Here is a 24,637-nt window from a genome sequence, read left to right as displayed (position 1 = left end):
ATAAATACAAAATACAAACCAGCTTCATATTCATAAACAACACTGATAGAAATTCATAAAATATTACTTAATACTGAAATTAAAACAGACAGGCGACATAAAAGGAGCAACCGATGCAGAGAGTAAAATAGTTGATCCTGATGCAAACACTGTTGGAGGGCGATTGTTTCTTTTCTTTTCTTTTTTTTTTTTACCTGTTGAAGTTGAAAGTTACTGTCATATTTTTGGGGTAAAAGACAAAACAGAGTTATGCTGACCGGGCAAAGAGACAGAGCTGCTTGCTCTTGGATCTACATGTGTGTGTGCATGTTTTTTTTATGGTTTCTTGAGCCCCACCTTACCACCCAGCAAGTTTACTGCACTGTATGTCTGTGCTGCTGATTAGTCGTACTCTTTACCAGTGGAAAACACACACCCAGACACACACATGCATCTTTACACAACAACAACCCCTCCCCACCATCTCCAACGCGGGACGGTGGGAGCGAGCTAAAGGCTGCACTTCAAAAAGAAGCCCTGTCAAAATCATGAAATCCACCAAATACAAAACATGTACAATTTTACAGAAGCTTGCCGCCCAAAAACCAAAACGGGCTCGACCTCTTTCAACACCGGCAGCCGCTTTATCAGGTTGGCCAGCAAGACAAATCCCAGACACCCGACAGGGAGTCAGGGAAACAGCTGCGTCATATATATTTATATCTACATTTTCAGTCGTGGTTGAGCTGCGTTGAAGTAGAAAATTAAAACAATCAAAACTGAACAAAAGATGTGAATCAAAGAGGAGAAGAAAGCGGAAGGCAGCAGGTTTAAATTGGCGTGGTTGGTCCTCTTCATAGCTTCATCCCTTCTCTCAGAGAGTCTTTGGAAAGAGAGCGTCTCTCTTTGTTTTTTTTGTTTGTTTTTTTAAAAACAATTTTTCCTTATTCCTCCTTCTCTGCTCTTCTTCGTTCATTACAATCCAGGCTGATAACAGGGTGGGTATGAGGGGAGGAGGGGCGGCTAACCGGAGCTAACCCAGTGTGCAGGTCTGGGTCAGGTCCATTTGGGAGAGTTGGGATAAAGAGGGTAGAGGTGGATTAGGGGATTTTTTGGGGGGGTGGGTATACAACAGTTTCCCACACATCAGTGCCTCCAGCTTTGCCTTTTGTCTGGAGCCTTCATCATCAGGTCATCTTCCTCTTTTGAATCTGCATAAAAAATGAAAAACAATTTATATTTCTATCAAATGTAAATGACACTGAGTGGGCGGTACCCAGTGTTTGTAAAAGGTCCATATCATCTGAAAGGTGTCGGTGTGTTTTGCTTGTGTGTGTGCGCACTGCTCACCAAGGCACTCGGGACAGCACTTGCCCTCTCTGCGGGTGATGTTGGTGCAGGTCAACACTGGACACTGCTTCCTCTGACATTTAGTCACACCATGCTGGAGAGAAAGAGGCCAGGATGGAAGGATGTCGAGGTAAGGCAGATGAGAAAGAGATGAAGAGACAGAGAGAAAGAAAAGGAGGAGAAAGACACATGGAAGCACGTTAGGAATGCACATCACTGCGTGTGACGGGGAGGAATACACCACGCGTCTTAACTCCAAATCCCAGAATTCCCCTTCATCACAAATGGAATGTCTCCCTCACAGTTTCGGGGCCACCCAAACAACCCGCTTGCTAAAACAGGTATGAACAGGCTGCGAGCTACAAAAACAAGGAGAGGAAAACAGCTTCTAATGCAAGATGATTGCGGTCCAGTCACGCTCACGGCTACAAAGATGAAAACACGGGCCGTGGAACAGTAAATATGATTAAGAAATACCTGCACACCAAAACAAGGTGGAAACGTATGTTTTCTCCTTTGCGGTCCAAGGAAATGTGTATTCATTTGCAACATGTTGTCTAAAGTGTGCGTGCATCGTCTCGCTTTATTTACTGCTCCATGGCCTATGAACTTATTTTCATAGTTTGCAAAGGAAAGTGACTTGCATGAGTAGTGTTTCCCCTCTCACTTTGTTTTTGTGTTCTGCCTGCTTGGGAACCCTTTGCCCTTTTTTGCATTATTCATAGTACCACTGATATCCAGCAGTGTTTAAACACTGTTTATGTGCCGACTGTCATATAGTAAATCATAAAAGTTCACTGTAAAAGGCCATATGAAATACCTGAACGCAAAACGTCAGTCAGATGGCGACTTAATTAAGTTAACCAATGCATCTTAAATGTGTCTAAGTATTTAATACCTCAGCTGAGTGAAGTCAACGTACTTACAAACTCTTGAATAACTACAGCCTCATCCTTCATGCATACTTCAAAAAAAAAAAAAATCTAAATTATGTGTAGTTTTGCGTGTAGTGATATTTTGGAATCCTTTGAAGTTAGTATGTCTAGTTTTGCTTTGACTGAATATTTTGCTAAAATTGCCTTCATCACATACTACAACTTTATCACTGTGAGTTTTGAGTAGGACATGTCTCGCTGTCCGTGACACTTACATCGCACCAGCAGTTGATGCACTTCATTTCCCCCACCAGCGGTACCCGGGGGTGCCAGTTGTCGCTGTTCTGGTAATAGTTCTTGCCAAACTTGCAGTGCCTGGTGCCGTCGGCCTGCATCATGTCTGTGTGCTCCAGGCCGGCGGGGCTCCTCTCCTCCTCCGGACACTCCTTGCAGCAGTCGGACGGACTGCGCCTCACCGGTCGACTGCAGGTCAACACTGGACACGTCACCTTCTCACAGTGCACCTCGCCTGTCGAACCCTAAAGATACAGAAAACAATGAGCAGATTAGGCAATGTTCACAATATTTAACTTTTTTTTTTTTTTTGGTTTCAAACTGCCGGCGCCTGTTTTATATTAAAGAAAATGGCAGCTGCGAGGCAGATGGAAAATGACCACACTGGAAAAAAAAAACCCAGTGCCATGGCTGCTTTCTGGGCAGAGTTGTGTGTTTTCTAAAGTTGAGAAAAGTCTCTTCTTAATTTTGTATTTTTCAATCTCAGACAGGCATGGAGGAGGTGGGGCTCGAGGGAGAATGTGTTGCTAGAGAAAAAATGCAGAAAGTAGTGACAGTTGGAAGCGATTGTTACTCTCCTCGTAAAGAGTTGGTATGAAGCACATTTGCTGTCCTGCTGGAGTTTCTGTTAAGTGTCTGGGAGTTGTACATACTACTTGCTGACAGTGGCAGCTTCTGCAGCTAATTTCTTTACTGTCTTCTCTTTTTTAGGAGCACAAAATGTAGTTGATACAGCACTTTTCCTACACACTGCAGAACTCTGAACAAGCCATGAGGCCAAATCGATGAGAATATTATTTGTGTCTCAATTCCTTTCGAGTTTTGCACAGGATAAACAACTTCATGGGAGATGTTTAAAAAGTAATGACAGCCAGATATGAGTGGATTTATGCACATTGTAATGATTAGTATCTTAAAGTTTGTTTCTTTTTTCATTGTTTGTGGTCATCAAAGTATATTTACCTTGCAAGTGCAGACAGCACATTTAATGTAGCCGAATGGAGGAACGAAGGGGTGCCACGTGGTTCCGGGGGCATGCATTTTCTGGTCTCCTTCAAAGTAACAGCCTGGGAGAAAGGGAAAGAGAAAGAGAGAGGGGACAGAGGGTAACTAAGGACAAGCTGTCAGCAGGAAAATGGCTGAGTCATTCAGACTAAACTTCTGTCAGCAAGCAGAAAGACGATGAATGAAATATATCAGGGAGAGATGTTGAAAGAAAAAGAAACAGAGAGCAAGAGCCTCTAAGCAGAAAAAATAGAGGAACAAGAGAAAGAAACCGGTACCTACCTTCAGGATGTTCATCTAACCTCTCCGGAGCTTTCATGTCCTTGGGCTCCTTCTTCTCTGTACAGGGAAAAGGAAATGGAGACATAAAATGGATTCGTTTTCAACTTTATGATGACTGCAAGGAGCACTTTGGGCCTTTATCGGGGAGAATAAAACGTACATGCAAGCAACCACAGACTCGGAAGAGCAAAACAAATATAAAACGGGGTTGCACAAACTTCAGCTGCACACATTTATATCTCACGCACAGACATCTCTCTCTCTCTCTCTCTCTCTCTCTCTCTCTCTCTCTCTCTCTCTCTCTCTCTCTCACCATCACAGACGGGGCAGCACTTGTCCTCTGGCTGGATGGTTCGGGAGCAGGTCAGCACCGGGCAGATGACGGGATCACAGATCACTGTTCGCTTCTACAGGAAAGTTAAGAGACATGAAGAAATGAGCAACAGATGAAGGGAGACAAGGGAGGAAACATAAAGTACTGTTCATGCAGAGCCATTCCTACACATTTGGAGGCCCTTAGCTAAAAAATCATTTGGGGCCCCTTGTGTTTTACAATAAATAGATCATTTTAAGTCCAGAAGATGGACGGTCTGTCGGACACAAGACTTTGTAGGATCCTCTTTTGAACTGTTTTAATGTGTCTTCACTTCAGTATGTACAAAATAGGGCTTTTATTTCACCCTCTGAATGAAACAAGAAATAACAGAACTTGGTTCTTTTGCTGATTTTCAGACCATTTGCTTGTAATTATTTTTCCATGCTCTTTTCTTGCAATGCTTTACTTTTTTTTAGGCTTATTTCCTCATTGCCTTTTTTGCCATGTTGTTGATAGAAATAATAATAAAAAAAAGTACAGAAATCTGATTTGTTGTGGGAGCCTTACACTGAGGATGGGGCGCCCTATGGCTTTGTTGGCCACACAGCATAACGAGCAATATTAATTTCTTAAACATACTGCCCACAGACTGCAAACATGTTCAAATAATGACTCAAGTCAATATTTTCAAAGATGCGCTGGCCAACAAAAATAGCTATAAAGAATCAGAGAGGAACCATGGTTTAGAAAAGCAAGTCCAGATATTTACTCTACTCATTTGCTTCGGAAGCCCAGAGCTCATGCTGAAAAAAAAATCCACAAACCTGGACATCTTTGGCTAAAAGTTAACTGAACACCGGATTCATTGGCTTAGTACTGTAATTGTTCACATCGCCTCCTTCCAACTATTTAAAACCCTCATTTTTTTTTTTTTTAAAGTGAGGTTTACGGCGAGTACAACCAGTACTGCACTTGACAGTAATTGCTGAGGGAAGGGCGAGATAAAATAAGATTAAATGAAACTTGAATATTCCCCTTGGGTTGATGCAACAGCAAATAGCAACAGGATGCGGCAAAGAAAACAGAACACACGTCAGAATAGAGCAGATGGGGAATATTTAAAGATATCGCATTTGACAACAAACATTCACTTTCCCCACCCTGCTTTTCCTGGCCGGTCTGGAGAATTTCACCACCAAAGGGAGTGCGTACAATAGACTTATTTCAGTATGACTGCACCGAGCCTCATGTTTGGTTTCCCTACCTGGCAGCTGCAGGAGAAACATTTGTCGTAGTTGGGGGTCCAGCGGGAGCCGTGAGCGTGGTGCTGGCTCTCAAAGAAACAGGTATTGGGATCTTTCTTCAGCTCCTCAGGGTCCCTCACAAACAGGTCATCGAACTCTGCCTCCTCCACCTCCCCTCTGGTCCCAAATTCACAATTGTTTGGCACATGGACCTGAAAAGAAAGATAGAATGGAAGGGAGAGAGACAGAAGGTGCGTGGGGAGGGAAGAGGAAAGGATAAAGGGAGCTCACAAGCAAGGAAATGATGGGAGGAAGGAAGCAAGGACGGAGTGAGATGGACAGAACAGAAAAACAAAGAGTGCATTATAGTGATGTACAAGAATGAGGGAGGTGAAATGTGTTGAGCCAGCAGCAAAGCGAATGAGTGAGAAAAGAGGGGAGAAGGGGGGAGAGAGAGAGAGAGAGAGAGAGAGAGAGAGAGAGAGAGAGAGAGAGAGAGAGAGAGGGGTTAGGACATGAGTAATTTGTTTGCCACACCTGACTTGAGGCTGGTGTCAAGCTGACTTGTTAATTGGTCCTAAATGGAGCATTCAGCCTGCTTTCCGCTCCGTGCTCCCGGGCAGATGGCTGTTTATGTGTCGGACCTGTTTGCTATTAAAATGGCTGGACCCTTCTGCCAACGTGTGTGTGTGCGTGTGTGCGATCCCTGTCTTCGTTATTACCTGGCAGCGTCTAAAAAGAACTCATCAACCAGCCCTACACCTGCAAATAGGTTTGCGTTTAACTGCGGTTTGTCTGTATATGTGTGTCTGTTTCCAAACTGCAATAAACTTTTACTTTTCAACAAAACCCCTCCAAGCGGCCAAACACCTGCCAGTGAAAGCGTGCGCTGTGTGGGCCTCTGGGTGCTAAGTGAGCAATCACACAGACGCATAAACACTCAGATGGCTCAAGGAGTCCCCGAGGAGTCTCACTATGAACGCCTCCTCCTCCCTTTTCAATCCCACGCTCATTCTACTTGGCCTGTCTTGTCTATTCTTTATGGGATCACTTCTGCTTAAATTGTATTGCTACAAGGCCTAATCCTTAATCCCACTGTGAAAAAAAAAACGAACCCTCCAAAGGAAGCTCGGACGTTGCAGGGTGAAAATATGGAAAAAAGCAAAATAACTCAGTGAATACTTTGAGAATCAGCAAATTGATAGATATATGGCTTCAGGCTGGAGAGTGCATTTCATTACCTTGTCCTTACATTACAAAAGTACTTTGATCGTGTTCAGGGTTCCACATTAAAACCATTTTAAGCGTATGGTCGCCAGAACCAAATTTATTCTACTGAGGAAATTAAAAAATATGCATTGTGCAACATGACAGTCAGTTCAAGGTGAGAATTATTCCTGTTTTCTAAAATGTCCTGTTAAAGAATTCATGCATTTGTTAGAAAAATATTTTGATCAAACTCTGGCTTGTAAGATAAGCAACTTCCATTGTTTGATTTCAGATGATGAATAACAAGTTAATGAAGCATAAGTGTGAGGGGGAAATGATCCATCCAATCCCTCATGTTGTGGTGGGGGTCTAACGTGCTCGCCTAGCATTTTACTGGGTCACGGCTGTAAAATGGCTGTCTCGTAATAATAAAACAGTTGTGTTTTTGAGGGTAAGGTCGTGCTGTGGCTGCTGCTGCAGTAGTAAAACGGTTATGTCATGCTTGTCCAGTGTTGTTGTTGTGGATGTAGATGTGCTCATTAGGATTTGACTGATTTGTGGTTTTTAAAGTTGATTCTGATTCCAGCATTTCTGAGCAATTAAGCTGCCAACATTTTGTGGCAATATCCAATATCCTTAAATGTGATCATTTTAATGCCAAAAAACACAAATATTCAATGTTTCCCCCCAAATGTAATTCTTACTTGAGTGGAAAAACCTCTGAACAAACATTTTTGAACAGAATGTGACAATGAAATTCTCCATTACAACCCAGAAGAATTAATTTTTTGAGGACACTCAGCTCCTTAAAGCAGAGTAACCATCAACTAAATGCTTAAAATGTATGTGTGTGTGTGTGTGTGTGTGTGTGGGTGTGTGACTGTAAATGTGAGCTGGTGTTTTTGCTTCACATACCTGTCCTCGTATTTCTCCTCGTGGATTGAGTTTGGTGCTGACCTGGATGAAGGCTGTTCCTCGGTCCAGGTGTCGCAGCAACTCCACACTGATGTCCTTCAACACTCCCTGAGCCTGGAGGGGAGCCGAGAGTGAGTATTTTTGTATTCTTGCATATGTGTATGAGTTTTTGCAGTGTTTTTGCAGTGCATTTTTTTTTTCTGTACTTTTAATTGTTGTTCTGAGTGTGATGTATTGTACTCGCAGCTGAGGTACTGGAGTCCACGACAAATTTCCCCTGGGGACAATAAAGTAATTTCTGATTCTGATTCTGATTCTGATTTCTCTTTGTGTAGAGCTGATGTACCTGTGAGCCGTAGAAGCCGGTCAGCAGCCTCTTGTGCGTGGCGCTGCTGTCGTCCATCTCGCCAATCTCAGCCAATCCGTGAAGGTGGGCATTGACGGTGACGTCGTCGCCCTTGCTGAGGCCTGCGACCATTATTTCATAATGGAGGTGACACTGTTCGTCCACTGACACCCAGGCGTGGCCTCCAGCACCTGTCCTCACTGGAGGAGACACAAACTGGCCAGCCAGGGGGATAGGCAGCTCTGGAGGGTCAGAGGAAAAGGAAAAGGTTAAACAATATTCTCACTGGAGCCTGGATGTAAAATTCCCATACATGACTCTGATTTTCCATGACTTTGTGAATATCAATCATTCTTGGGTTGCTAATTGTGTTTTTTCTAAAGTGAAAAAGTCTTGTCTTCACTACAGTTGTATCTAAAATCACTGTCTAATCTGATTAATGCATTACTCAAGTAGTAAGACGCATACTGATATATTCCCACAAAATGACTCATTTGTAATACTCCTTGATACTCCTCGACTCCTACACTAGGCGTTCTCTAACTGGAGTACACCCCCTAAAATCCCATAATATTCCAGGAATTCCAGTGGGATGTCCAGTGAGACGACCACAGAAAAACTCTGCATTGTTTCAGCAACATCTATCTATCCCATTGGGATGGTTTCAAGAAATTATTTCAAAATATGTGCTGTAAACAAGAGAAAGTGTCTTACAAAACATTCAATATCTAATTCCTTGTTTCATGGTTATTCTTTGTAGAAAAGTCACATTGACAAGAATCAATCAAATCAAATGATCTGCCAGCCCAGGCTCGGCATCCATCCCAGCACCTTCACTCCCTCTCTTGTCCATCGCTCTTTGAAAGCCATCTTGTCTATCCCACCATATCCATCCTCCCATTTCTCCCACTTCCACCCTCTTCCCTCTCCTCTCTCCATCCCACCCGTCCATCCATACCATGTCTGGGTGCATCCAAGCCGCTGTAGAGCAGAGCCTTGATTTGCCCCCTCAGCTCTCCCTCCTGGCTGTGCGCCGTGGCCACGTTGATGAAGAGCTCATTCTGCAGCAACATGTGGATGTGGCGGGCCTCCAGCCGGCTCCAGCTGCCCAGCGCCCGGCCCGTGTCCCCGTTGTACTCGGGCGTGAGGTCATACAGCACCGAACGCTTGTTACGCCTCCGCGGCTTAACCTCGATGGTGAGGCCGACCACGTTGCTGGTCAGACCTGCAACCTGAACCTGGACCGTGGGGAGGGAAGGAGGCGGATCGATGGTCAGTTGAACCGTGGTTAAATCTGCGTTGAGATCATCTTGATTTGATGCCAAGGAAAATGTATACTTTTATTGATTTTAACATCTTTTCTTGAATTTTTACTCATTTGAAAAAAGACCGGCTATATCCAAGAGTGTTCAACCTATGAAACGGAACAAACTAGCTATACATCGTCATGTGTAAAGAAAAATGTTCCACCTACACGTTTATTTACTTAATTTTATAGTAGCCTCCAAGCATATGTTTTCATTTTTTCAAGGGGATCGCTTCACATGAGGCCGTCCATAGTGTGCAATCCCCACATTTACTTCATTGTGAAGTGTGTGTGCCTCTATGATCCAGGATGAAAAAAATCTGCAAATACCAGCCATTAAGTGTGCAATGTCCAGTCTTGTCAAAATCACACAGTGTGTCCCTGGCCTAAGCTGGCGTATGATCAAATAACTGCACTGTTTAAATAAGACATAAAACAACAATCCCACCCTTATTAGTGGACTAATCCGTACCTGGTAGTCCAATGTTCCGTTGTCATGGAGATTAAAGATGGCAGAGCCCACACCTCCTGTTTTTCCCGGGGTCAAAGCGTCACCACTGGACATAACACTCTGGATGGCTACACGGGGAGACAGCAAGAGGCAAAGACAGACAGTTCATTTCAAAAAACTCTCCTTACAACCCAATCTCGCTCACGTCACTTATCTAAAACCATCACAATCCCCATATGAATTTCCCTCCCTTGAACCATAGTAGAGTCTGACAGCATGCGAGATGAGGCAATGCTTTCTGTCATGTTAAAATACACTGGTTTGTTGAAAGGGGGAGAGAAGAGGGGGGAGACGTGCAGCACATTCCCTCACGTTTTACAACCCCACACATAATCATGTCATCCATTTACCGAGAAAGAGTCACTAAGGGGACAGATTCAATTGAACCACTAATCAGGGGGCTGTGTATGCTCTTATATGTGCGTGTGAGACATTATTTGGGCCAAAATCATACATTCTGGTATACGCGCACACGCTCACACTCACACACACACACCACATCCAACCCACCCAAGGTTAAGCCTTCGGATGAGGTAACCCTTGCTGAATGCAGCAGGCTTAAAAAGATTGAGCCGAGGAGCTGTGCGAGGACAGGAGGGAATGAGTAACAGAGAGACTAGAGAAGTGCCGGGACAAACCAGAAAACAACAGACGGGAATGGAAAAATGGCCATGGTAAAAAAAAAAAAATTAAAAAAAGACAGAAAGGCAGCAACAAAGCCAAAGACAAACACCGAGGAGAGCAAACAGCAGGATCGATTAGGTATGACAACACATGAAGGAGGAGAGAGAGAAAGTGAGAGGCAGAAAAAATGGTGGGAAAGAGAGGGATGAAAGAAGAGAGAGAAGGAAAGGAGTGTGTTGGGTTTGAATTCTTCACACATAACGTCAAGCTGTTAATCACAGCACTGGAACACCGGCATGGAGAGTCAGGTCCAGCAGACTGTGACCTTGGCAGCGCCAGTGTGTGTGCATGTGTGTGTGTGTCTGTGCTAATGTGTGCATTCTGGAGAAATTCTACTTTTTTGTCAATTTATGTGTGTGTGTGTGTGTGCGTGTGCATGCCACTGTGTGTACACATATTTCTGTGTGCATGGTGTCCAACAATGAAATCTCTTTTCCAAAGTGTGCAGGACACCTCGATGTTCATGTTCAAGTATGCATCCCATGAAAAGAACATGTGTGTGCTGAACGGTTTCAGACGACTGGGCTGTCCACAACATTCCTGAGACCTCTCTCTTTCTCACACATACACACACACACATACACACTTTCATACACACATGTGCACCTACATGCACACACAGAGTCTTGGTGGGCCACCAAGTCAAACAGAAGGTCTATAAACATGGTTTTCCCCCAGTGATAAGACTTAAAAGAACAGACGGAGAGAGAAAGAAAGCATTAGAGTATTTATAGAAGAAAGAGGGAGAGAATGGCAAAAACAGCCACAGATGGACAAGCACAAATGAACAACAACGCAAAACAGATTCCTAGCAACGTTTGTTGCCTGTATTGATGTGGGTAGCCACTAGCTCCAATCATGAGCAGAGACAAGACAAGGGGAAAAGAAAGAAGTGATTTGAATGCTTAAAATGAATTTCTGTTTGCTCAGGTAAAGTTAGTTGATTGGCTGATGTCTACAGATGGGGCAGGGCCACTTACTATCGCAGGACTTCCTGCCGGTGATGAAGCCAGAAATTTGTCGAGGGTTCTGCCCCTCCGTTGCAACAGCGATCTCCAGCTGACCGCGGGATAACCAGAAGAGCTCTCTGCTGTTCAGGTCTGTCAGCACCTCTGCAAAATCTGGGTCCTGCACAGATAAAAACAGTCAGATCCAGGCTAACTCCCCATGCATTTAGGAAAACATAAAAACCTGCTGATAATATACAGAAGTGACTTTTTAATCACCAGAGATGAAAATGTCATGTTATAACTTTTGAGATAAGGTTTAGATCAGCAGGTAAAGCAAAGCCAGAAAAAAGAGAAGATTTTCTACCTCCTAAAACCAACTTTAGCCTTTAGTTTACACTAAACACAGGGCAAACCAGGCCAGGAGCGGTAAAATCTACCAAAAGCTAAGATTAATTCAGCAATCACAAAGACATCACAAAGTCAGAAACCATTATGGACACAAACAGTTATGTCACATAAAAACACACGATTTAAGTCTACCCACTCGCAAGCCTGCACTGAGTTCCCTGAGCAAAAATATGGCTTGCATTGCTCTAACGTGTTGCATATTGAGGAAAGCTTAGTTTCATTTCAAGCGGGCCGAGAGGACTGCAGAAAGACAGGGTATTGGCGAGGCTGCTGAAAAACGCTGGATTAATAGGACAGATGTACGAGCATGTTGAATAAATGTTACTTTTATGACCTCGGGGCCTCGGTTCAATATAAATATCCGTGTACCATAAATCCATTGCCAGGAGGAAGCCAAAACAGAGTGGGAGTAAAAGTGGGGGGTGGTGCGGCAAGGTGACTTATAATTGGAAAAATGAATGGATAGAAAAATGGTGGTAGATAAAAGGTGGAGGAGGACTTATCAGGGTCTTTCTTGTGTAAATCAGTGGTCAGAGCATAGCAGTAGCAATGTTGGGGTGAGGGGTTCATTTCCATCTAGGGTTACCCGTGCAAATCTGCTTGCACTCTTAATACTGCGAAGCGTCCATCAGATTGTTGTTATTCATTACAGGAAGAGCGTACTGATTTTAATACGGAAACTGAGTGTAAGAGGGTGTCTTTACAGTCTTTAAAACAGATTAAACATCTGTGTAAAATTGTGTTTGTTTGCTTAAGTGTGAGAACAGAGAGAAAACGGTAACGTCATCTTAAGCTAAAAATGACACCATGTTATTCGACTGCCACTGTTACCCAGAGTGACTTGAGGCGGGCGAGCGGTCCAGGAACACTCTTGACGGGTCACGTTGCCGTCGCTGAGCTTGAACCTTAAACCCTTTAACCCAGTCTCTGTAAACCGCTCGGCCAGAAAGAGGCGCATTAGCCCTTCACTTCACGCAATTCCTGGCAGAATTAAAAACAGACCCGCCTTTCATCACTCCTCCTCCCCCTTTCCCTCCCTCCTTCCTCCCTCCATCCATCCCAGCCCACAGACCGCTAACCACTGACATGTGTGAGGAGTGTGTATGCAGCCCATCCTCTCTCTACCTTCTACCCTCCTTCCTCTGCGTCTCTCATCTCGCTCACATCTGTCTCCGGCAAAGCCTCCTCTCCACACTTTCTCTCTCGTCTCTTGTTTTTCCCCCCACTCTTCCTCTCCATCCATTTTTCTCGACATGTCTCGGGGTAGTTAGCTGTGATCAGAGTGGCGGCGACATCAGCAGTAGGATGTGGGGACCAAACCACATCCGTCTCCAGGAGGGGGCGGGGGGGTTAAGATTGTGAGTGTGTTGCTGTGTCATCTGTTCCCACAACCGCTGACAACACACCCCCTCACCCCATCCTGCCTCTCCTTCTTGGTGTTTCCTTGATAACACTTTTCCTCCAGAGTTCTCTCTCATTTCACACTGATAACATTTGGTTTTAGTATATTTTCAGGTAGTTTCATTCACTTTTTTTTCTTTTTCTGAGTGTGTTATTTTGCTATTTTTCTTGCACAGCATCATTCTGGATACTTGCATAGTTGGTTGGGTTATGTTTAGCTCTATTTGGGTTATGTTTTTGCTATATTTGGGTTTATATTCTGTTGTTTTCTTTAGTGTTTCCTGTTATTTTAGTGCAATGACCCTATTATATTTGCATACTTTCCATTTTTATCATTACCCCTTCCTGACCCTTGTCTGGTCAGCTTCCCAGGTGAGTCACTTTTGGAAATGGGCTGTTATTATTAGCATTACTGTTGTTATCCTCATGATTTTTGTCTTCCTGAGTGTTTTTTTTTTTTTTTGTGTCCCATGATGATCAAAATACTGGTTCAGAAGCTTTTTCTCTCTGCCAAGAAGACAAATTCTTTGGGAAACACTAAATCCTTGTCATGTTTTGGATTTGATAGGCCAAGATGGCCAAAGATAAAGATGTTACATGTACAAAATGATCAGTATTGGTATTGGCCTTGAGAAACCCATACTGGCAGAGGGATAGATCCTAGTAAATGCATGTGAGCACTCACGTGAGCAGTGATGTTGGCTCGAATCTCCCTCAGGGTGTGTTGGCGATACTGCAGCTGGACTCGGATGGGCACCAGAGGGGGATCTGAGCAGAGAGACACAGAGGGAAAGAGTGAGTTTGGAGTGAGTTTACATGCATGCACTGTTTTTCACTGCCCCTTCTTAATTACCTTGCCTTAAATACCCTCCAGGTTATAGAACTGCATGGAGTAAAGTGGCAACAGAGATACCAGACAAGCATTCTGGCCCCAGTCGTTTTATTTAGCTTTTATTTATTTTCTGCCTGCAGTCTGTAGGCGCCCTGAAGCACCTTGGCAGTAGTCGTGGGAGGCGAGAGCATCTCTATCTCTTGAACACTCATCACTGCCTTGACCTGATGATTTGCAGACTTTGTGATCTACTCCAATTCTTTTTATTCTCATTCTCTCTCTCTCTCTGTCATCCGTTTTCGCTCAGTCTCAGTGCTTCTTTGTCCCCAAACACCTCAGCCCTCCCACTTTCCTTTTTTTCCCTGCTCTCTTCTTTCCCACTGCTTGTTTTCCTCCTTCCATCCTTCTCTCTGTCCTCCTTCGTCTCTCTCTACCCACTCACTTTTGTCTTTGTGTTTCAGGAGGCCTTGCAGGATCAGGATGAAGTGGAGGTTGTTCTCTGTGTCACTCAGTGTCAACATGGCAATGCCTCCCATGCCTGAATTCTCCTCTTCTGACGTCAACGTGGAGCTGAAAGTCTCTGTACACACATACACACAGAAAGCATAAGGTTAACAATATGCAATCCATCACAATCATCACTGATATATGAATGCGTACTAACCCGTGCATGTTGCATATGAGCAAATACACACACACACACATTTACCATATTGACCACCAAATACCCTTACAAAGGAATGGCCTATACAAATACTTTCCTGTAAACAAAATCCACATTTTAGCTACATTAATCAATGAAAGGCTTTTTAAGATTACAAGAGAAAGTATACAGTTTCCCTGCTCTGTAAATATTGAGTTAGGCTGTGTGCTACAACGCACAGACACATACGTACAGGCTTCCTTAAAGGCAGATTCCACAAAAATGTATGTACTGTCAGGCACACAAACACACACACACAGACCTGCAAACAGTGCCCTGTGTTTGATGATCTTCCCCTCCACCTCTTCTCGTCTGCCAGTCGATGTGGTCATGCTGATGCGCATCTGCTCAGCCTGCAGCTGTCGCAGCAATGGCTTGGCCAGGTTCCTCCACACTCCACAGATCTATGCACACACACACACACACACACACACACACACACACACATGCACATATTAAGACGTAGGTAAGCTGCAGTATTGACACATTAAACAGTAAGGGTGGGATTGTCAAGATACAATCCCAAAACATCTCCACGTCTCTTTCTCTCTCTCTCTCTCTTTCTGACACACACACACACACACGCACACACACACACACACGTGCACACACACATGCACATCTGCTGAATACATCAGACCATGTGACCACTCTGACCATTCTCAGGCTGCGCTCCCAAGCCCAGGCCACAAGCCTTCAACATAAAACTGCTATTTCTCTGTGAGAGGGGAGGGAAGAAATATGGCGACATGCCGACACCTCATAACTCAGGGTTCAGGGGTAATCTCCTTTTTTAATTAGCGATAGGCCTACTCTCTGTCCCCCTGTTTAGCAGTGATGTCACATGTGAAAAATTCCCTTTCCAAATGGTCCACTCTGGCAACCTCCCTCACCTCTCCCTCTTCCAGTTTTGCTGTGGAGTATTTTTCTCCAAGGTCCTCTGGTGCTTGACATTGGATACAGGGGGTATTTGTCTAAAAATAACAATGGGACAATTTTTGGAACCTATATTTAGGCTGTGCATGCCTCACAGCACCGTGCCTTCTGCCAGCATATCAGTTTGCTGGCGCTGATAATGACCTTTTACAAGAAACTGGACATTAGCCAGTCATTGTCATCCACCTCTAACATGATGGGGGTTCCTCCCGGGCCGTGACCAGCCCCAGTGGATACGCTGGATAAGTAAAATCCTAATTCTAATGGGCGATATTGATCAGATTCCATATGTCTTTATTGCTTTTACTGTTAGTTTTATATCAGATGTCCGACCACAGGAATCATTCCAGAGTGGTGTGGGAGGATTTTACATTTTGTAAGACCTGCAATGAAACCTACCTCACCCTGCCTGAAAAGCTGCAAAACAACCTACAAGAATTTCATTAGTCTGGCTTTCAGTGGAGTTTCAGAGGCTTTTTCCATCCTGAGAAGAATAAAATGTTTGGGTGAAATGTGCTGCATGCTGTTTTGGCATGAAAAATTGATCAGATCTAAAGATGATGAATACAAATAGGCAACTTCAGTCTAAAACTACTGGTATTTGTACTGGCCCTCGACAACTTACATTGTGCAATCACCATTACAGCAATTCACTGACCTGAATATGTGTGTGTGTGTGTGTGTGTGTGTGTGTGTGTGTGTGTGTGTGTGTGTGTGTGACATTTTAATGATGATATTGTGTGTTTGTTTGTCAGTATATGTTCATGTTTACTGAAATCAAAACAAGTTTGTGATGTTTAGAAAGAGGCAATGAGGCAAAAGACAGTGTCAATGTGTGTGTGTGTGTGTGTGTGTGTGCGCGCGCACGCGTGTGCGTGTGTGGGTTGGGGTGTGTGTGTGTGTGTACGTGTGTGTCAGCAGTGGTGTTTATTATTCCAGAGTGAGTTATGGGGGGAGAAGTCAGAGTTTGAGCAGAGTCACGAAGAGAGAGCGTTCATCATGGAGGTACTTAATCTCTCTCTCAAGACACACACACACACACACACACAAACACATACACACACACCCACACACATACACACACACAACAAAAACAACCAGAGCGGAAGCAAGATCATTTTCTGTTAATGTGCCATCTTACCATTGCTGACTGTCCCTTGGGGACCCTGTACTCGAAGGCAGCAGTCCCATCTGAATCCAGGAAGACTATTTTACTGGGACGACCCATTCTGGAAAGAGGGGCGAGGCGAAGAGAGAGAGAGAGAGAGAGAAATTTAATTGTTTTTGGAATAAACAGAAGAAGAACTGTGTCGTTAGCAGTTCTTGCCACCATGGCTGAACAGACAAAGGAAAGTAGACCAATCTATCAAACTTTATCAACAGGAAATCTGAGGAACAGGACATCACAGTCCCGCCCAAACTGTTAGGTCAGGCTGACTGACGGGTGATCTCTGAAAAGATACAGATGAAATTTTAAAGAAAAAAAAACATACGGAGAATAATTTGTCCAGGTGTACTGCAGACAATGTGTGTGTGTGTCTGTGTGTGTGTGTTACCTCTGGTATGTGATGGAGAAGGCCAGGCTAGTTCTGGTCAGAGAGAAGCGAGCTCTGGCAACACCACTGGAGCTGGGCAGCCATGAATCTGTCACCCCTGTCAACACTGCAACAAAGTCTGCAGGGGGAAGGGGGGAGTAAATAACTGCTTAATAACACATGCCATAATAAGAATTCCTACTCATATTGGCTTCATTACTGTGTGTGTATGAACCTCTAGGCTTGACAATCCTGACTGCAAGCTCCTTGAGGCATTTGTGTATCTGTTATTCATGTGTCTGTGTCCACTGTGCAACAATAAGTCCTGGTCATTTTGCCTTTACTGTAACTGCTGTATCATATTACTGTTTTTCTGTTGCAGTGACCCAGGTTTCATCCTATTACATTTTCCACTTTCTGTGTGGTTTGTTTTTTCAGGTGCAGGTGTGTATCAGTGTCTTGCTATGTGTGTCTGCGCTCCATCTCACCCATGCGGCTGTCCCCGGGGCCCATGTCCTCGGAGCTCAGGTAGGACCGGTCGTTGTAGGACTTGTGGAGGTCGTCCTCCTTGCCCTTGCCCTTCTCTTGGAAATACTCGAAGCCGTCCAGCACCGCTTCTGCCTGCTTTTTGTCCTGTTCATCTGTGGAAAGGAAAAAAGCTAGAGTTATAAAAAGAGAGAGATACCTGCTTAACATCTGCAGGGTGGCTTGGAACTCTTGTGTTAAACAGGAGAAGCAGAGTTGGTTTTTCCATCTGTTGCTGCCATAGGTTTCAAAGCTTACGTACCATTCACTTCTGACATGATGAATGTGATGCAATTTGTTGGAGTTCATATTTAATAACTAATCCATACTACTCTGGCTGTTTATGAGAAACTCTTAACCTAAACGGATTCTAACGTAACATTTTGATCAGATTATTCAGATTAAAGCTGCATCATGTCGTACTAATAGTAGTTGCAAGAGTATTATCTTCGGTTTCAAGACTTTTAGAGGCTTTTAGATTCAACAATGTTGAATGCCAGTGGAAAAACAAGCAGTTTCAAACTAAAAATATTGATATTCAATCCTAATTTCAGTTACATTCTTTTAAGGCTTGCCTTGAAGATTACAACTATTAAAAATGGAAAAAAAAAAAAAAAAAAAAACTTGTGCTGAGCTGCCACAAGTAGATAGTCCTTGTATGGAAAGCTCAGACAATAAATTTCTGAAGGATGAAAATGTCTGCCATTTGATAAATCATCATGTATACACAGACTGTACGAGAGTGACATTTGAGGATTAGGCTTTAACCACACAGGCCCATAAAGAGCCATGATCAAAAGCTGCAAGTGTGTTCTTTCACCACATATTTATCTTCCAATCTCAAACCTGTGTTAATCCACGGGATGACTTGATCATTATCCTGATACTATATACTAAATAAATGAACCTTCAGTTGTTGAATACAGCCTGAATATTGCAAACAAAAAAAAAAAAGCATGAAGAGCGTTTGATGTATTGAGTGATGCCTCCACCACTTTCGAAGCTGTTTAAGTATCTGGCAAGACAAAGCAAGTGAACCTCGACACTTCCAAACACATTCAGATCCATTTTTCTCCCGGGTCTGGCGCACAGATGAGGCAACAGCGTCAGCAACATGTCCCCCTATTTCATTTGATTGTGTTTGAGACTGGATAAAAACTGAGAAATATGCGGGCGCACAGAAGAAAAACGGGAGAGAGGGAAGGAAAGGATGACTAAGCGGAGATGAGCAAAGACAGGTAAAAATTTGCCAAGGCAAGGAGCAGAGATAGGAAGAGCATGAAGATATTTTGTGGAAAGAGAGGGATGAGGAGGAAGCAGACTGCAATTTCAATCCAATGCCAAAGAAAAGAGCTCTTTCAGCACTCCGTCATTCTTTCTGTCCGCCTCTTATTTCTCTCTCTCTCACTCTCTCTCTTTCCCTCTCTCTCTCTCTGCCTCTCACGGCCAGGGGTAACTAACTAGGGTTGTTTCTTGGGGCTGAAGAGCATAAGGAGAATTGGGAGTGACACTGGCGTGCGATCCCAACAATGACCCGCTGTTCCACACACACTGCTGTACGTCCTGATGTAATGAGTGGACTTCATTCCCTTACAGACACACACACAGACACACACACACACACAGACACACACACACACTGACACATACAGGGGCGCCCATACAGCCAAAGACAGACACGCTGACACATGATTTCGAGAAACACTCACACCGGCTCTCACTCCCCCGCATTTCATTTCTCCAAGGCCATTTTTCTCAGGAGCTGAGCCGGACTGTCTGCTTTTTTTCTTGGTGTCTTTTTCACACACTTCCCACCCCCACCCACACCCCCACACCCCAAACCCTTCCCCTCCCCTTCCCCCAAAAATCCCATCAACCCTCCCTCTCTCTTCTGTTCGATCGGGCACGCTCCAAGCCTTCTGGGTAGTGTCACTCTCACTTCTCCACACTCTGCAATACTGTATCCTCAGGTGCACCAGTCATTATAAACACACACACACACACACACACACACACACACACACATACACAAACACACCATTTTCCAGCACTTACACAAACATACTGGCTGCAGTAGTGCCAAAGCTAAGACAAACACACTCAACCTTTTCCTTAAAGCTTGACCACAACACACACACACACACACACACGGTGTTGTCCCAGTGATGGAGGCCACAGTGCTTTACCTTAACTTTCCATTCCATTACCAGACATACAGGGTAGAAAAACACACAATCTGCTAAATAACTACACAGCCTGAAGACCCACCCTGTGTGTGGCTGTGTGTGTGTGAGGGTGTGTGTGTATGCATGCATGCTTGCATGGGAGCACTAATTTTATAATAAGGTGGAATTGTGTGTACAGCAGTGTGTAAAAAAGGTGAATGGCAGTGTGGGAGTGGGGCTTAATAGATGGGCCGCTATTTCGGTTACTGCTGGTTGGAGAAACTGTGTGTTTGATCCAGCTGAATGGAAAATCAATTGACCTGTTCATTGTCTCTTTCAGCCAACCTGAAGATAAACCAGCTGACGGGGAGATAGAGACAGAGAGAGACAGGCAGGGAGTGCTAGAAGAAGAGCGATGTGAGTGTAAATAAAAACTGTAATAAAGGAAAGCAGTAGAAGTATTAGGAGAGTGGGACACTGAAGTGAAAAAGGAGGTTAAACAACTGAGAGAAATTGATTTTCACTTTTCCCAAGAAGTGAAAACTGCAAAAGCTATATCACCACACTTACAATGACTTTGCTGTATCTGTAGCCCATGCATTTTCCTAAATGATTTGCTCTTTAGTATACAGAACAGTTTAATTACTGTGAAGCTAGAATGTGTGTCAGACAGTGTATGGCATGTATGGTATGGATGGTGTTAGCTGGCGGTTACCTTTGGGACAGGTTTTGCAGCAGTGTCCCGGTAACAGGACGGGCTCGTCACAGTCAAGCTCGGGACAGTCCTGCTTGATGTTCTTACAGTTTACCTTCCCAAACACTTTGCCACGACGACTCTTTTGCTGAAAAACAAAAAAGTGGATATATCACCTTCTCACCCAAGTATATTTTGGCATGCTGTGGCTACACTGAAGATAGATGGTGTAATATGTTACAGCAAATAATATTCATTTGCCACATAAGTTTGCTTTGTTTTTATACTTTTGCAAAGCACATATTCTTCGACAGTTATTCACTCATTCTCACAGTGAAGTCCAGAGAAACTCAGGGATCAATCAGGGGTGAGTCAAGGAACTCGCTACAAAATGTAAAAGCACACCTCATCATCTGAGACTTGTACTGACAAACGCTGCACTCTTAAGTAACTGAAATAATAAATCAACATAGCAGCGGCCAAACTGGACACAGTCTTTGATATGACCTCTTGTTTTGTAAAATATAAGTAATATGAAATCATACATGACAAGCTCAATATAAAATTTCATGCCGGATGGTACCCAGATTTGGCCACTGTTACCTTTATTTATTTTTTTCACGTACAGACAGCAGTATACAGTATTGATGATGAGGTTTCCAGGGCTCCTTGCAAATTTGGAAGTCTGCCCCAGCTTATCCAGCTATTTCACAGCCAGTGAGTGGAACAATCTGTCAACTTACAGGTTCACAGTAGCACTGGACACAGTGCATGATCCCAAAGGGCTCTCCCAGATCTGGGTGCCATGTGTCCTCCAGGGAGTAGAATCGGCCTCCAAATGAACATCCTGTAAGACAGACAATGCTGATCACACATGGTGACCTTGACAGGCAAATAATAGGTATAAATCCAGCAAGAGACTGCGGGACAAAAGATTACGCAGACTCACTGCCCAGGCATGTTGGAAGGAACTGAAACTCATTGGATGCCTCATGAGTTGTGGGGCTCAACTTCACATCCTGTCTCATTTAAAGGATGAGGGGGCATGCATGCATGAGGAATATTCAATTTTCAACTGAATGGTTATGAGGGATTCCCAGAAATTCACACGATAAATGCTACCCTCATGAGAAGGAACTTCAGAAATTATACAATACATTTTAGATGGGTCGTATATAAAATGGGAGATGAAAAATGCCTATAAGATGGAAATAAACTCACTGTTACCGCAGACACACTTTAAGTGTCTAAAGTGTCATTACTTGTTATGAATGAGTGACTGGGGTATCATCAGCGCGCGGTGAGTGTAGAGGACCTATGCGCGTGTCTGTGTGCTTGTGCATGTAACGGCAAACGCCGAACGTGATGTTTCCTCTCGCCAAGTTCACTCCTGTTGATGGGTTGCCTTTGCACGGCTAGCAACCTGGTTCGCATTATTCTTTCATTAAAGTGACTACACACTTTAAACAGTCCAGTGGAGTTACAGGGAGCCAAGCTGAGAGCCGCTTGCCTTCGCCTGCCTCCCCTCTCACTATAGAAATAAATCAGCTAACTGAGTTCCTGGCATATTCAGAGCAGCCAATGCTTGTAATGGAAAGTCTATTGATTACAGTTTCCAGAAGAGGATTAAACGTTCAGAAGTTGGTTAACGTGGAGTTCCCAGCGTTTTGAACTCTAGTTTAGTTACCTTATAAAAACAGCAAGCATCTTTATGTAGGAGCATGCACATGGACCAAATGGCATTCACTGCGGTTATGACTAAGATGTTTGCCACAAGTTTACATATGAAGTAACCATAATAAGTCATAGCAGCTTTGAGGAGCATTTGAAGGAAACTGGGAAAGGGACGAAAATGTGGGGAATGAATGCCAGTAAAGCGGAGCAGTTAACGACTTCAAAAAGATAGACACCATATTTAACTCAACCTTAACCCAGGCCTAGGCTACGTGTGTCTTCAAATTAACATTTGAAGCCATAACAAAATCCAAGACTTAACTCCTACTTTGCCCATGTAGCCTGAAAGCTGTTGGACTAAGTCAGTAGCTGACCTGGCCCTTGTACGAGCCTTTATCTCTTACGCACCAGGCTCCAATGCCAAAACTAGCAATTTTAAGTTACCTTGCTTGCCAGCACACACAGAAACCTCACAAACAAGAGGGAAGATCTATAAGAATGACTAGGTGATTCTTTGCAAGTCGGCATATATATAATGTACCAAATAGCATTCATAAATAAAATTTTTAACTTTTACAATTGTTCCACTGTGCTTGCTACAGCCGTGCTCTGAATGTTTTTGGTGGAAAATTATAACGGAAATTACTTGAGACTTAGGTCCAAAACTTGTAGCGAAATAAACATTGCTTGCCTAGCTTATGCCGAATGTAAGACTGACTTATTACTTGCCAACATAAGTTACAGTGAGTCTTGAGCCACATGTTATGAAGTAACTGCCTATCAGATAACTACCACATCTTCAATATAGTGAGTTAGGTTACATGTAGCTACTTCTTTACAGCAGTCAGCGGCACGTACTGGGGAATTAGATAAACAAACAAACAAATAATAAGTGTTAATAAGACATAATTTTGTTACCTGACAAGCCTTTGTGGGGCAGCGGTTCTCTCTCAGACTGGATGGGCAGAGCGGGAGACTTGAGTCGCGAGGCCGCTCCGGTGTGCAGCCACGCGCAGCTCAGCACGCACAGCAAGGAGCGAAGCGCGCGGGGAGCCTGCATCACAACCCTCCGTCTCTCACTTCTTCACTTTTCTCAACAGGACCGCTCCAAAATCTCCGATCAGGCGTTATGAAGTCACTGCAGACCTAAACCAAGTGATTATTTTCCCAGCAAAGAATTAAAGCTCCCTGGTTGTATCCAAGGCTCCCGTGGTCATTAGTTGAGCGTCCCCCTGCTTTGGGCTAAATCATCCAAGTTGGCTTTATAATGGCAGAGAGAGACGAGCTGAGTAGAAGGAGGAGGGTTTTTCCCCGAGGATGCGATATAATGTAGGCGATGTCTTCACTCTGTGCTTGCAGCCTCAAGAGCCTCCTCTGACTCCCGTCCCTTTCTGCTTTATACTTCCCTGACAGCTTGGAGCAGCCACCGGCTGGGAGGGTGGGGAGAGATGATGGGTGGGATGGGTGATGGGTGGGGGTGGGTGATGGAAAGGAAAACTGACGCCCCTATCAATTCACTAAACCCTAAGATATGGAAGAGTGTCTGCACCTAATATCCTCTGGCACCAAAACTTCCATTACCTTTGTTAATAGAGTGAAGTTCCTGGGTTGAAGTGGAGCGATGACTAGATATTATGATTTTGTCAATATGATAAATTATTAAACCTATTAGTGACCAATCTATCATTTTAGAACAACACCGGCCATGTTGAGATTGGTTAAAAGGCATGACTTCCAAACAGATTCCCGGCAACTTAGGCTTGATCTTTTGCTTTCCATTGCGAAAAAAAAAAAAAAAAAAAAAAAAACAAATTTGGACTTCCTTAAGATTGCATGTAATGGTTTACCTTTTACCACAAAAACTTTCAAGACCGTGTTTATTGGCAAGATTATCATAATCATTTTACTGTTGTTGTAGACTCATTATCAGCACACTTAAAGTGAATACTGGTTCTGAAAAAAAAAAAAATCATTCATTCATTCCAGATACATTTCTGGCATGCTTTGAAGTTAGCTTTATTGACTTTTACAATGACAAACAGCACAACATCACATTTGCACTAAGAGCATGGTGAGTGACACCCCTGGCCAGACCTAGCTGACACCCAGCATGCAAGAGTGCGGCAGAGCACCTACAGAGAGACAGTGCTAATCTCCAGATCGTGTACAGTAAGGAATGCGTGAGTCTGCCGTGGCTGACTTCCCTGTCTATTTATTCAAGTGCGTTTGGAGCTGAGACTTAAGTGACTTAACAGAAACAAATGAAAATAGTTGGAATACCTCATGGCAACCCGTTTCAATTTGTCCTGGCCCTCTGCAGCCCTCTGTCCTCTGCTGGACCTCTGTTTGTTTTGGCATGGCTGAAAGCCTACCTGAACAAGCCTACTTAAAATCTCATTTATTACAAATTAGTTGAAACCTGAACGATTCTCATATGGATAAAGTATGGATAAAGGTGCCCTCCCCCCCACAGACCCCCATACCCAAATCGTTTCAGA

The 24,637-nt window shown here is 43.8% G+C and overlaps 1 protein-coding gene across 1 annotated transcript; it reads right to left on the bottom strand.

Annotated features, from left to right (window-relative positions):
• Positions 1 to 1,097: 1,097 nt before the first annotated feature.
• On the bottom strand, positions 1,098 to 23,488 carry chrd (chordin). Its single transcript, XM_030066217.1, has 21 exons — positions 23,058 to 23,488; positions 21,209 to 21,312; positions 20,487 to 20,613; positions 17,570 to 17,722; positions 17,103 to 17,220; positions 16,688 to 16,775; positions 14,873 to 15,014; positions 14,350 to 14,487; positions 13,761 to 13,843; positions 11,297 to 11,444; positions 9,594 to 9,700; positions 8,774 to 9,053; positions 7,816 to 8,057; positions 7,470 to 7,583; positions 5,366 to 5,557; positions 4,099 to 4,192; positions 3,786 to 3,842; positions 3,462 to 3,565; positions 2,480 to 2,743; positions 1,330 to 1,423; positions 1,098 to 1,190 (listed from the first exon to the last, which is right to left on the bottom strand). The coding sequence occupies exons 1-21, from the start codon at positions 23,197 to 23,199 to the stop codon at positions 1,126 to 1,128; spliced, it is 2,856 nt and encodes a 951-aa protein (XP_029922077.1). The 5' UTR covers positions 23,200 to 23,488; the 3' UTR covers positions 1,098 to 1,125.
• Positions 23,489 to 24,637: the final 1,149 nt, after the last annotated feature.

This window comes from Myripristis murdjan, chromosome 13, assembly GCF_902150065.1.
Source record: "Myripristis murdjan chromosome 13, fMyrMur1.1, whole genome shotgun sequence".
Lineage (NCBI taxonomy): Eukaryota > Metazoa > Chordata > Actinopteri > Holocentriformes > Holocentridae > Myripristis > Myripristis murdjan.
This window is presented reverse-complemented; position numbering and strand designations above follow the sequence as displayed.

What these genes read in the sequence shown, in the direction of transcription:
- chrd (XM_030066217.1), bottom strand. Translation starts at nt 23,199, where the DNA reads ATGCAGGCTCCCCGCGCGCTTCGCTCCTTGCTGTGCGTGCTGAGCTGC. An exon ending in CCCCGGGGACAGCCGCATGG is followed by an intron (nt 17,221 to 17,569) that starts GTGAGATGGAGC and finishes TTCCCCCTGCAG; the next exon opens with ACTTTGTTGCAGTGTTGACA. An exon ending in GTGCTGTCTGCACTTGCAAG is followed by an intron (nt 2,744 to 3,461) that starts GTAAATATACTT and finishes CTGTATCTTTAG; the next exon opens with GGTTCGACAGGCGAGGTGCA.